This window comes from Gallus gallus, chromosome 3 (genome assembly GCF_016699485.2).
Source record: "Gallus gallus isolate bGalGal1 chromosome 3, bGalGal1.mat.broiler.GRCg7b, whole genome shotgun sequence".
NCBI lineage: Eukaryota > Metazoa > Chordata > Aves > Galliformes > Phasianidae > Gallus > Gallus gallus.
The window spans coordinates 76,076,669-76,090,823 of record NC_052534.1 but is presented as its reverse complement, the minus strand read 5'-3'; the positions used below and the strand labels follow the sequence as shown (position 1 = coordinate 76,090,823).

At 38.3% G+C, this 14,155-nt stretch overlaps 1 protein-coding gene across 5 annotated transcripts in view; it reads left to right on the top strand.

The window, feature by feature from the left end:
- The window catches only part of ORC3 (origin recognition complex subunit 3), a 36,939-nt gene that overhangs the window by 21,359 nt on the left and 1,425 nt on the right, over positions 1–14,155 (top strand). For 3 of the 5 annotated variants that reach the window (NM_001031082.3, XM_040697170.2, NM_001389284.2), the window contains 6 exons: positions 607–686; positions 4,502–4,635; positions 7,572–7,651; positions 8,139–8,236; positions 9,297–9,438; positions 12,950–13,066. In NM_001031082.3, coding sequence (NP_001026253.3) covers positions 607–686; positions 4,502–4,635; positions 7,572–7,651; positions 8,139–8,236; positions 9,297–9,438; positions 12,950–13,066 — 651 coding nt within the window. Of the gene's footprint in view, positions 1–606; positions 687–4,501; positions 4,636–7,568; positions 7,652–8,138; positions 8,237–9,296; positions 9,439–12,949; positions 13,067–14,155 lie in introns of all 5 variants that reach the window. The other 2 variants (XM_040697172.2, NM_001398029.1) reach the window with 1 other exon arrangement.

Genomic DNA, 14,155 nt, shown 5'->3' with positions numbered 1-14,155 from the left:
GATTTTTCCCACACCTCCAATTCTCTGTACGAAGTGCAAACAACGTATACTCTTCTACCACCTAGAAGAGTCAAATAGTCTCGTTTTGAGAATCTGAGTAAGCTGAGTTTTAGCAATTTTCTGTGCAAAATAAAATGATAGTAAGGGAACAGTGATAATTGCTCTTAACAGCCATATTGCTCTAATGTTGGTGATTCTCATAGTAAGCAATTTCTTCTTCCACTAAAAGAGCAATATATTCTGTGCATGTGTGTTTATCTGTTCTCAGTCTGTTACACACTGTTTAGAGTCCGTCCCTAACTACAAAATTGAAGTGTCCCAGTATTTGAGATTTAAGAGTTGTTTAGTTAGTCCCTCACTGATCTGTGCAGTTACCTTCAGCTGGTTGTTTTAAACTGGGTATGGAGCAACACAGGGACTCCAGCAATGCAGGGAAGTTAGTTCTATAAGATACTGAACACTCTTGATTTATGTCGCAGTCATTCTGTGTATTTGGGAAAGAAGCTCTAAAGGAATTACATGTTACTTTAAAAAGCTTGTTGTAAGAGTTCTTCAGTGCTTAGCTTGTAAAAACATTTTATTCTTTCTTCACTTTCTGCATAACAGATCAGGGAACTGCACTGTGCATGTTTGGAAAACCGAGTGTGGGAGACAGAGGAGTATGAGTCATCTCTTCAGTTAGCAAGGTGACTTTTTAATACTTTTTTTTTATCCTTTTTTTTAATTCTGTTTAATACCACTGTACACACGTAGAATATCAGTCGTCTGTTATTTTGGATCTTAAAGCTGAGCATGCTACCTGCATTGAAGATCTGCAGCTTGTAAGATTGTTTGCAAGTAGAACTGACTGCTTTCTTCATTTTGTATTCCTACTGTTTGCTATGAAACTCAGCCAGAATCTAATATTTCCTATGCCCAGTGGAAATATGCTGAAGACATTGAGATGTGTTTATGTAAATGAGAATATCAGCTGTATAATTGTTAGGTATTCTTTCAGTATTCTTTCACTGAATATGTTGTTATGCTGTATTTTTGAAAACCTTCTTATTAAGAGTTGGTCAACCAAGTTATTAGTTTTAGTTGGCCTAAACTGTGATCCATTCTGAAAAATCAGAATCTGTCCCAAATGGTAGCTGTGGCCTTTATTTCTTATTCTGCTGCCTTTTTTTTTTATATGTGTATATACAAACTTGTCTTTGAGTTTGTACAGGGATTGTGCTAATTGTTATTGAACTTTAGGAGAGCTGTATTTGTATTGTCTGTCAGTGTTTAAAATTGAAAAGTCATCTTTCCATAATGGAAAACCTTTATGTTGCCATGTTGCAACACAGACTTTTAAACTTTCTCATGGCAAGTAACTGTTTCCTGATAACTGCATTAATTCAAACAGTACATTATTTATGCTGCACAAGGAGCTGATACAACACTGTTACCGTAACTTCCATGTCCAGAGTCTCTGAGGTTGTGAGGTTTGATGTCTTGACAACAAAGTTGAATAGAAAAGCCATGTCTGTGGTGGGTGGAGGATCACTGTCGGGGCTCGTGTTCAAAAGAAACATTCTCTCCATACTGTACCTTTACCACACTGCATTCTCTCACAGCACCACTTTGCTATATTTTTACCCTCATCCCATTGGAAGGATTGCTTGCTTGAGTTGTCATGTCTGCAGTCATTTCTTAATTCTTTTCTGACTCTCTTGAATCTTGACAGTGCTCAATCGCTTAACTGCCCTTTGTCACAAATGTGTCACTGTGCTTTTCTGTTCTGTCTGTTCAGTAATATCTAAGTGACTCTTGGCCATTTTTACCTCTCCTTTTTTTCTCTTCCTATGTTTAATTTACTTTCCTCCATTCTGAATTCATTTGCTTTCTGGTTGATGCTGCCATCAGATTCTGGCTTATTTCCTCTTTACTCTTTTTCTGTTCATCTCTCTTGTTTTTTCTCTAACCCCGACAACCGCTACATGGAATTTCTGGTAGAAATGATGCTGATCAGAGTAGAATAGAAACATCAGTAATCAGGGTTATTGCTTTCATAGATGATGTGTGTTTGTTGTTGTTTTAGGTTGATTTGTTTTTTGTTTTAAGTCCAGAAATTCCATCCTTTTTTCCTAACTTCTTCAATGTGAGTTCCTTACAATATCTGAAAGTCTGACTGGGATTATATATTTTTTTCAGCTTTTTCTTTGACTCCCTTCTCCCTTCTAACAGATATTTACCATCTCTGATTTTTCTGCGTGGGATCTTGCTGGTGTGTTTTAGAAGGAAGTGGCAAAATGTGATCTTTGCCCTTCCACTAAGCCTTCTTTTTCCCCTTTGCTTTACCATGGAATGTATTGACTGTTCTTTAATATCTCTGCTTTCCTAGGGGCTGTATCACCTACTGATATTCCTTGTGCTCACCCTTCCATTCTTCTTTTTCAACGTTTTCCGGAATCATATATTTTTTTTTTTTCCTTGTATTAAAGAAGTTAAAATGAGAGAAGAGAGTGAGTGAATGTGAGGTTTAGCAGGTAATCAGTCCGGTCAGAAGAGAGAGAATCAAGAGATGTAGAAGCATGTATCTCTTCACTGATTATGGAGAGCTAACTGGCTCGGGCATCTGCTCAAAAGATTTAGGTGGCAAAACGTTTTAAGGACAATCTTCCATCTATCTGGATACTGTACTGTGTTTTTGGCTGCTGATTGCTGATGTCATTGGTCATGTGTTGCTTATCACAGTCCAGGCATTTATATCATTGTGTTGTTCGCCTGTCTTATCAGTTCTTCAGGCAAACATCCCTTCAGCATTCTGAAAGTTTCTATGGGTTTCATCCTGACTTCCTTTCTTCTTTCATAACTCATATCTGAGTAATAAGAGAGATTTATTGGATGTATCTGGATGATGTAAGATTTTCTGATACCTGGAATACCTTGCAGTAGTCTCAGGTCCAAAAGGCTGAAAAAGATCCTTTACTGTTTCCCAATGTACAGTAACAATACTTTTGCCTGTTGTTTGGGCCTCCTAGCCTAATTATCTTTGTAAACAAGTTCTTCTCTAGGTTATGTCTGGGATGCTTCTAGAACTTGCATATTGGAAAGAAATACTAATATAAATGAATGGAAAAGTACATGTTTTCTATTTGCATATCTATACATCTTGTCATCCTCTTGTCATTTTACATATTTAACTATTGCAGTGTTTTCTCATGCCTGGAACAAGGCCATCTTGTTCATCCATTATTCTCTACAGAACAGTAAATATTTTCTACCCTTTGTGTGGTAAAGGTCACCTTCCTTTTGTTAGCTCCTGCTGTTTTTCTGTACAAAATGAATGTATGTAAAAGCAACTGTTGCCTCACGAAAATCCATAACCACAAATCAGATAAACATCAACTGCTAATCAGAAACTCGAGCTTGAATTGCCTTTGCCCTTCCAAACGTTGACAAAGCTGCCCCAGCCTCTTCTAAATGCCTCCTTAAATCTCTCTTAGACAACGTTTAGCTAGCTGACATGGAGACCCACTGCCTGACACGCCGATGGCCATCATTTTGTTGGTTTGTTATCATCCTTTTTTTTTTATGCATCCACATCTTTTCTGTCTTCTGGAATCCTTTAACTGTTAACATCTTTGTTAACAGAGGCTGCAAAACCAGACGAATAGGCTGAGTAGGGCTCTTAGAAACAGTAACTATTACAAACGTGATTGTTTAGAACTGTGGTGTTTGGCAACTGGAATCTCTTGCACCACATGAAAAAAGAGCCATGCGTGTGCAGAGGTACTGGCTGGATGTGGTGACTTAATTCTGGAGCTCATTTATGGATATTTGCAAGGACTTGCTTTATTATCTTTTGAATGAAGATTGTGAAACTGAGAAGTGCTTGGTGACGTTTATAAAATGCCCTGATATATAAATAAAACTAAGTAAATACTAGGCTGGAACTTGGACTAGATGACTTTGAGAGGTCCCTTTCAACCTAAACAATTCTGTGATTCTAGGAGTGGTTGGGTGGTACCAATTAAATACAGAAAGCAGTAATTCCAGTTTAGTTTGAGAACTCGTTTTGAATCACAGAGAGTAATGTACTTCTTGCATGGGTGAATGTATATTGCTCTGTCCCAGCTGAAACTAAGACATTCTGATTTCATAAGATACCATCCTCTTTGGAATCAGTTTTAAACCCTACTATATTTTTGTAATGGGGTTCATAGTTTAAAAAGTTACAAATTCTCAATATTTATAACTATATATCCACTGAGGTTTTTTTGTGTAGAGTATCAGAAAAATGTTTCCTTGTCAGTCCTGTAGAAAAATGGTAAGTACATCTGTCCAAAGCAATTTTGTTTGTTTGTTTTGCCTTTGTTTGATATCTCTTAATGTCAAAAGGGGAAAAAACTTGTCTTTATGGAGGTTTTCTTTTTTAAAAACCCTTTTTTCCCTAATTATTTTTAACATTTTATTTCGGTTAAGAACATTGAAAGATGTTTCATCATTCTATGTCCATAATTGTGTCTTTTAGGATGTTGAATAAGTCTGATTTGGTAACCATGCTTCAAAAGTGTGTGGAAATTCTTGTGTCATCTCCTGGAAGGGAGTTTGATGAGATAGTAGAGAAGCTGAAGGAGTTCTTGACCCAGTTTCAGAAACTAGAAGGTGGGTGTGCATCGTCATACGTTCCCTTGCAGATTAAGCTGAAACTGTTCTGTAATTGGACAAATGGTATTTTTCTTGGTCATATTCTCTCATTGCATCAAGTTGTCAGATATTTCAAGATTGTTTTTAAATACCAGACGCAATTAGGACATGTTTATATGCTTTATTGGTTTGCGGTTCATGCTTTTCTAAGGCAGAAGAGTGATGTAAGATAAGAAATTGGACAGATCAGCAAACATTACTCACTAAATCTGTCATGTGTATTCTGAGCATTTTACCAGATGTTGCAATTACTAAAAATATTTAACAAAACAGTTTTTGAAAGATAAACAGAAGCAGATTTTCCTCTGACGTGGTATTCAGTCCAAATGTATATAAAGTTATTGCACTAAACTTCGGTTAGATTCACACGAAAACTAGACCTGTGTTGGTTGTCACAGGTTGCCCTATTGACGTACTGTAACTTATCTTACCCTCTCTATCTGGTTATTCAAGGTAGGGGGACATTATGAAAACTTTAGGAATGCAAATGAACAGCAGTTTTCCATCTTTCAGAGGCAAGTTAACAAAAAGTGCCATATTCCATCAGAAACAGGAACTGGTTTATTCCAGCATTTGTCTGAAAGAAGAATTTGGTTCTTTTCTTTGAACTGTAAAGAAATGCTCACTTCTGTTTCTCTTTTGAATATAGAGTTGCTACCATCTCATCTCTTGTATGTGTATTAATTGAAGGTCATTGTCAGTTGGAGCTGCAACACTCCATTTGCAAAGTAGGCTAAGCTTTGCTTGTTTAGAAGAAAAAATGATGGTTTTTTTTGTCTGTAGCATGTAATTGTGAAAAGATACAGCAATGTCAGGACTGTGGTACAGGAACAAGGTGATTGCTTTAAAAAAAAAAAAGTGTATTCACTGAAGATGCTGGCATGGAAGATGCTGAACTACACTGGAAAACCTAATAGTTGATCTAGTTTGGAAAATTAAAATTAAAGCACTTGAAAATGTAAACTTTCCAGAAGTATTGGATCAGATAGTTGGATTTTTACCTTGGGATGATAAAGAAAAACAAGATGAAACAAATGAGAATTCAGCGACATACAGAACTGTAAGATGAAAAGTCAGTATTTATTTCAAATGATGATTTGAAGAAGTTTTTAAGGCAAGGAAGGTCTAGTGAGTCCATATCTTAGTTTGCTTTCAAAGAGGATTTAAACTATGAATTGAGAGGAGGAAATTAAAGTAAACCTTAAATGAGAGGTAGGTCGCTGAGTTAGGTGACTTCTTCCTGTACGTTTCTGTGGTCATGCTGATCTTTAGCTGAACTCTTCTGCCAAAAAAATGTTATGTACCTGTATCTCCCTCAGAGCCCCAGTGAAAGCACGGTCCCAAATGTTTTTCTTGCTCTTGTTTCTTGTTGTTCTTTCCAAGACTGCCTAATGAATTGGAAAAAGTCAGAACTTGAATCTTGAGGAAAGAAAATACCTTTATATTGGGTCTATTTTGATAGAAGGATTAATTAAAAATGCAAACATTAGATAAAATTCCACTTATTCCAAAATTCCAAGATAATACATTTCTTGCCATTCATTGATATGGGGGTCTTTTAAAAGCCTCTCAGCTTCAGAATTGCTCTTGATAGCAATTCTGTACTGGGTCTCATAGCATCACTTTGTTCTTTTTTAAGCTTTTCATGAGAAAGAGTGTATTGACAAATGCATTGGTGTGTGTGTGAGTACGTGTGCTATTAACATTGAACTGGTGGAAGAAAAGATGAGGTTTCTTTTAAATATGCATTTTAATGATCAATTCTTTAGAGTACAGTTAGTTGATATCGTGAACCAGAACATTTTAATAGCTTTCAAGAAAAAATGAAGCCATTAGTTAGTTTTAGACAGTTAGCCAGCTTTTTTTTCTCAAGAACTGAGAATTGCTATAATCAGCACTGCAAGGTATTTATTGAATTGGTATTCTGTAACATTGAAACTAGGCAGCAAACTCCAATCCTGCTCTCCTTACTGATGTGTTTTGAAACGCCAACTGTAGAAGATAATTTTGCTGTTTTCTATTAGACCTTTTCTGTTGATATTGAGGGAATTGCAATTATGATTTTGTCGACACCTTTCTGCAGGACAGTAGAAAATAACAATTCATTCTATGTAGATCATCAACAAGGTTTGTATATGTATATGATTGTTACTGCTGATAGGAGCTTTACCTGTGATCTGTAGGTGGAATCTCCATCTTGGTAACATCTTCGTCCATAAATAAGGCAAGAAGGCTAGTTACATTATGATTAGGATATAACCTTTATTGTTCAGTGTGGCCTTGATTGTTCTGTCAGAGATTTTGTTTGGTTTCAATCTACAACCCCCCCCCCTAATTAATGATGCAATTGATCAACAAACTACATGGCTATGAAAATAAAATTTGGTTATAAATTAAGATGAAAATAAATCTGGACAACCAAATGCGTGAGCAGGCTTTCCATTTGCTACTCTGGTTGCAGTTTTTACATTTAGTGAGTAGATTTATTTCCTATTTAGTATTTGTTGCAAATGTAAAGGAAAAGAAATGCAGTGTATGACTTCTTGAAAGTTCATTAAGCATTGATACTATCTTGCTCTAATCTGTCCAGTTTACAAATGCTGAGATTATGACCCAGAATGACCTAAGTGGATTTCAAGTGATGAGCCAGGATTGCGCTGGATCTTTTCTCAGGGATGCATTGCTTCACTTACTTAATAACTACTGGATAAGCCGCACTGCTGACTCCTTTTTAACAATCTTTTACAAGGGCAAGGCTCAAAAGCTGCCTGTGTTAGGGTCTGTGAACAGGTAACTCTGAACGCTTCTCAAATTGCTTGGGTTAGGAGGTTTATATAGGTATGGAGGAAGAGTTTACCCCCACATAATGAACATTTGTTTTGTTCCCATAGCAGAAGCTTACCAAGAACGTGATGAGTCCATATCGCCACAAAAAGAGCTCCAGAAGAAGACAAATCTTTATCATCTTCAGAAGGTTAGGCCTGTGTTGACTTCACTCACTAGTTCTTTAACTGAATGTTTCTTTAGATGTATTTGTCCATGATTAGGTCTTTCTTGGTTGGAGCTCTGAGTAAAGGTTGTGTATAAGTAATGCTTCTGAAAAATGAAGTAATAATACCAACTATGTATGTGAGGCCTACCTGATGTGTAGAAAATGATAGAAAATATCTGTCATTAACTAGGATTTTAACATGCAAATTAGGATATTTCGTTGTATTTGACTTGTAAATTATGCTTCTGCCTAACCCACGTTTCTTCAAGCTTCAGGCCTGAAGAATTTTTGTAACTCCTACCAGTTTGAGAACTGGATACACTGGCCTAAATAAATGTAACACATTTCTTAACATCATCGATGAAGACAAGCCAGCAAAAATTAATTATACATGTTCAACACGTAGATTGTGTTCTCCAGAGAGAAACTACCTCCCATGTAGTTTTATGCTCTGCTTATTTTTTTAAAGACTTTGTTGGAGCTGAAGGAATCAAGGCGATCTAAGAAACTGACAAAGTTTGAAATGCTTCGTTTTGAAGTTGTTGACTATATAGACAGTCTTGTAAGGTGAGCTTTCCTGTTCGATATTTCTGCATTGGTTTGCACTGTATACTAAAACAGAAATTTTGCTAACAAGTTAGCATAGGAATAAGTCTTGTCAAAATTGTCTCTTGGTCCCTGTGGTATGAAGCATGCTTTTTTTTTCCCCCCTTCTTTCTTTCATGAGTACTCTTCCAACCATTTGCTTTCAGTAGATTAGTAGAAGTAATTGGCACATGAATTGAGAAACTTATTTTGGAGAATAATGTTGAGGGGAGGACTGGGTGTACATGATAAAAATTAAGCCAAGAGTTTTCATTCTAATCTTTGCTGATCTGTTCTGTTCATGAAACTGCATAGATGCCGTTTTGAGAACTGTTTAGCAAGGAAGCTGTAGCAAATAGAGTCTTGGAGGCAGTAATGTAGCAGAAAATCTGAAAGACCTGGAGTGTGTGGGCTAAGAGACGAAGGCACTTATTACTGTACAGCTTTAGTAAAAGGAAGTTGTGGGCTGAAAGTGTGTGGTGGCATGGGTGGGAGTAGAGAAGCTAATAGAAGTATGACTGAGCCAAAAAAAAAAAAAAAACACAAAAAAGTTGTTATTTGAAGGTAGAGTTGAGCAAAGATTCATCAGGGCACCTCAAGATGGATAAGTAAGATCCGTGGAGTAGAGTTATGTGATTGGTGTTAGCATTTATGCCCTTATTTTTGAATTTATCTCTGGCCCAGCTAGAATTCTAAATTGAATCCATTAGACTAAATCCATTAGATCAATAAACCTTTAGATGTTGTACTGAGGGACATGGTGTAGTGAGGAAATATTGGTGGTAGGGGGATGGTTGGACTGGAGGATCTTAGAGGTCTTTTCCAACCTTGGTGATTCTTCAATTATATGATGTAGAGTTGATAATTATTGACTTCTTTGCTTTGAAAATTGATTTTGGCCCTGTTCATCTTGTTTTTTGAGATCTGTCAGTATTGGTCGAAACACATTATTGTAGTCTCTGACTGCAGTAGAGTTCTGTTTCCCCTTAAGGTAAAGCTTATATCTCTCCTCCTCGCCCCATACCTCATGTTATTTTTTCAGACATTACCTTGTTCCAGCAGACCACAAGACTCTGCATGAGATTGTGTATTTCAACACAGCCAGCGTTCTCCGCGAGCACTTGAATGCTGCCCCGAGGATTGCACTACACACAGCTTTGAATAACCCATACTCCTACCTGAAGGTAAGAAACAAGGGGATTGTTTGCAGCGCTGGAGTAGTTTCTCAAGGCTGTACATGAGGATGATGTTAAAGACTTAGTTTTGCTGTTTCAATAGTTTGGCACACGGACAGCTGTTTTGTAGAGAGCCAATATGTCAGCAGTGATAAGCAGCTGGGAACTTTGCTAAGAGCTAGGGAATCTGTCTGGCTGAAATAAAGAAGCTGATCACGGAAAGAGTTTTATATGGGAAAGCTGTTTTCCAGAGCTTGTTCTAGCTGTGATCTTCTCTTCTGTAGTTGTTATGAATGGGAGGACTGTGTCCATGGAGGGAAAAATACTGTCTATGGCTTTTTCCAGAGACATCCTTTTCAGGGTTGGTCCTCACTGCGTAGACTTGCAGACATGCTGTAAGGCACAGGCTCTGCTCAGTGTAGTGAGGAAATTTACAATGGATGTGATGAAAATTACAAAGCAGATTTAAGTGAGTGTTTTGTTTTACATTTACTTCAATATCTGCTGTGAATTGATACCCTGTCTACTCTGAGCCCAAGGAAAGGATTGTTATGGATTCCGTTAGTTAAGCTGACCTTTATCTAGAGAAGAAAAAAAAAGCCCTTTCCCTCTTCTTTCTTAATCAAATTCACATGAAGGAAGGAAAGGAATAGCAGAGGATTAGGAGAAGGAGTAAATGTTTATTTATCTGTTTTATCCTTGATTAGAGATGATACACAGAGTTATCCTCATGTCCTAACACTTCTCTTTAAAAGTTAAAGACACTGGTTATATCTGTATCTGAGTGTTTATTTGTTATTTGAGTCAAAGTCAACACTTAATTATCAGAAATCATACTTGATAAAGATCAATCTTTAAAATCTACAACACGATTTGCTTTGGATTTGTTGGCACTGTGCTTCTCTTTGAAAAAGAGTTGTCAGTTTTGCTGTGTACAGAGTTTTACTAAAATCACCTGAAGACGTTTTTGGTGAAGATTGCAGTGAGTGGGCTTACCATGAAAGAGACCTTGAATATGAACATCAGTAATGGTTTTAGAAAACGTGTAACGATTAGGAGAGCTAGCAAAATCTGGCTACTGGTGTATTTAATAAGTATTCTCTTTGATGAATTGATAGGACATAAAGTCCTCTATTATTCTGCACTTCACTCTTTGGCATACTTTACCATGTTTTTGATGTTTCAGGAAATTGTGAAAGTTTTGGTAATGTTTCTAGGAGCAGCAGTATTCACCAAGTACCTTGTTTAGCATTTTAATCCGTGTGAGTCATGGGAACTATTTTTCTGAATTGTATCCACAACTTCCACATGGCTTGTACTTTCCTGGGATGTGACCAGAGCGAAGTTCTTTAGAGCTGTTCCTACCAGAAGGCCAAGGCAGGAGAGGATCTGCTTCACTGGAGTACCAGCAAATGATTAACAACGTGACGCGTTTCTTACAGGAATCCAGTCCAGTGATTTATTTAGCTAAATGTGAACCAGAGGGCATACTTTTCCTGAAAAGAAACATGCACAGAACCAAGTGTCATTCTGTTTTCATTGATCCGTTGAAAATCCAACATGGTGTAACTTGGAGTATCAGCAGCTCACTACTTAGAATTGTACCAGCACAAGAAAATGTCATTTTGGGATATTTCTAGGGTTTAGATGATCTTGGAAGTTTAGTTCTTGACCTTGTGTGGAAAGGGTGATTTTTTTTTTCGCCTTGTTCTCAAGGGAGAAGCTCTACTGTAAAACAAAAATCCTTGAGTTGCAATTAAACTCTTGTACAAGAAAAGGGGATACAAGCATTTGCACTTTAGGAAATACAACAATGCTGTATCCTGAGCAAGGCTGACGATATTCTATCTGGCCCCTGGGCAGGGTCAAGTAACTTGAGAAGCCCCAGCAGTGAGCTGGGTTGTTCCCATCCCATAGTCTTCTCTTTCTGAAGCAGTACCTCTGAGCTGCATAGCGGGGTTCACAACTGGCTGCTCCTCTTTGAGCAGCTTTCTGCTTGTCACTTTGGTGGTGCCCTTCTGGGACAGCTCAGGTGCTTTCTTCCCCACAGATCTGCTGTAATGCTTGCTGGGTGCTCTGCTAAGCCACTTAAGGTTTCTACCAGCTATCGAGGAGGTATTAAAAACAAAACAAAAGCCCTAACAGCAGGCAGGGAATCATTAGAAAATCCATGCAAAGTGTCCAGCAGTGCCAGAGTCAGCACAAGGGGTGAGCGGTGGGAAGGCAGAGTTAGGAGAGGTAGCAGAGGAGAAAGGAGGAGGCACAGAGCTGTCCCTCAGGGCACTGCTGAGCCTTCAGGTCAGCCCAAAGTGGAGCTTGGCTGTGCCAGTTGGTAACACAGCAGTGTTGGGATCTAGGGCAGCATGCTTCTGAACTGCAGCTGCACCGTCACATTTTAAGGTTTTAGCCATGGTGTTGGATTTATTTGGAGGCCATCTAAGCTAATGTCTGCAGCTTTTTGTGTTCTCTGTACAAAGTAAACTTGGAAATTGTTAGATATTCTGGTCATTGTGAAATGCCTCAGAAGCATTGGAATCTTTATGCAATCCAAGTCTCAAAAATTGCAGAACTGTGATGTGTAAAATGTAAACTGGAGATTCTTGAGCAAAGCTGTGGTTTTTGCCCAGCTGCTTTTCCTATCTATCTTGAAAAGCTTTAATTTAGGAAGGTATCCTTGCTAGGGCTTTGTTACAGTCTTCCCAACTCTGGCATATTTGCTGCCATGTTTTATTAGTTCATAAAAGCATCTTAACAAAAATCTCTGGGAACCAAAAGGAATAATCAGTAGTTGTTTTACTGAGGGAGTTGGCTTCTCAGTGTGTGTGAAACTGAAAATTGAACGAAAATTACCAACTGAGATGAAATATCCTGCAGCCATGCACAGACTTTTTCTTCTAGCTCAAGTGGCTTTTTTACTCATAAATGGTTCAGTGCTGATGACCTGGATTTCCCGACATACAGAACAGTTTGTGAGACATCAGACTTCTGCTTTTATAGTTCTTGAGTTTAAAGCCAGAGAGAAATGGCTGTGACATTTCAAAGATAAAGCTCTGAGACGAGGGAAGCAATTTTGCTTTTTAGTCCGTGTGATCTCTGTTATGACTTTCTCTTTCCTTTCTGGAGTGGGTGTGGGGGGAGATGTGACACCTTTTTAATTACTACATGGTAAAAGTCTGAGATAAAAAGTGACACGTTTCTCTCCCTGAATCCATAGAGCAGGCCACATCTCTGAGATACATGAGCAGAACTAGAAAGAGAAATAAGAAAAGCCAGATCAGATAAGCGTTCAAATAGAGAATGAAGGAGTAGCTGGGGGGGAAGGGGGCTCGTGTTTTAATGGTGTGTTTTCTTTCTGTTTTGTTTTCTTCTTTGCACCATCAACTTCCCATTGAATACATAAGCAGCAAACAGTTAGTTAAAACACCCACCACGTGCATTTCCTGAAATAATGTTATATTTAGCGCTAGAGATTGTGGAAGGTTAAAGACTGACCAAAATCACTGTCTCTGGTTTTCATCAGAGTGAAGCACTGAAAAGTGATGGAGGAAGCATTTCTAACAAAGCCCCTGACATATGCATTGCCTATAAGCTTCATTTGGAGTGTGGCAGATTGATTAACCTCGCTGATTGGTTAGAGGTATGTAACAGTGCAAACCGTGCCTGTACCTGCTTGCAGTATTCTGCTGATTTACCTTTCTGCTGCTCTTGTTTAGTGCCTCTTTTGACAACTGAGCTCACTGAATGCCTCAGTTTTCCCCTGTGCAAGAACACACACAGTCTCCAGGTCACTGGCCTGGAGAGTTTTCATAGAATCATAGAATGGCCTGGGTTGAAAAGGACCATAAAGATCACCTGGTTTCAGCCCCCCTGCCACGGGCAGGTCCTCTGCCTACTGTGAATCTTTCATTTCCAGCATTATTACTCTGTGATGAAATTCTTCTGCTTCATTTTATGTTTGGTGCAGATGAGATGTTATGCTTCACAAAGCTACCTTTTCCCACCTTGCAGTATTTTGCGATGTTTTCATGGAAATGAGCAAGTGCTGCCATTGAAGTGTGTGTGTGTGGGGCAGAATGCTTATGCGAGGAAAGACCAAAGCTTCAAGCTTGAAACTCTGTTTCATACCAAAACCAGAGAATATATTAAGAGAACGTGCATAAATGATATATTCTCTATTACTCCCTTACAACCTTATTTCCAATGTTTGTCTGTATTCTGGAAGTCCAACTGGATTCCTTGAGCACTCTTGAGTTTTTAGCAACCACATCTCGTGGGCACCTGCAGTGCAGAGAACACTCCTTTTCCTTGTTCTGAATGTGCTTCATTTGCTGCTGCCTTGTTTGGGTATTTGAAGAGAATGCGGACATCAGCTCCCTCTCAAGCCTCCTCATGTCACTGACTTTTATAGATCTCTCTACAGCCAAGTTCATTTTTCCAGATTGTTTAAACCATTCTGCTTTCTGTATTTTTTTTTTTTCTCCCAGAACAGGTCAGGAACTAGAATTTAAAATGTAAGCATGCGAGTTCACAGGGTGACATTCTTTCCTTCTGTATTTCTGTGATGGTGACACGTAACCTCGCTCGCTCTTTGCATTGCTGTGAAGATGGCATTCTCGTGGAGCTACCATTCCAAGATCTCATTCCTCCCAAGGGACAGTGATTGGCTCAAAGCTCATTCTTTGAAATGAAGCTCCGTCTGTTTATGAGATGTTTAGCTCTGTGCTGC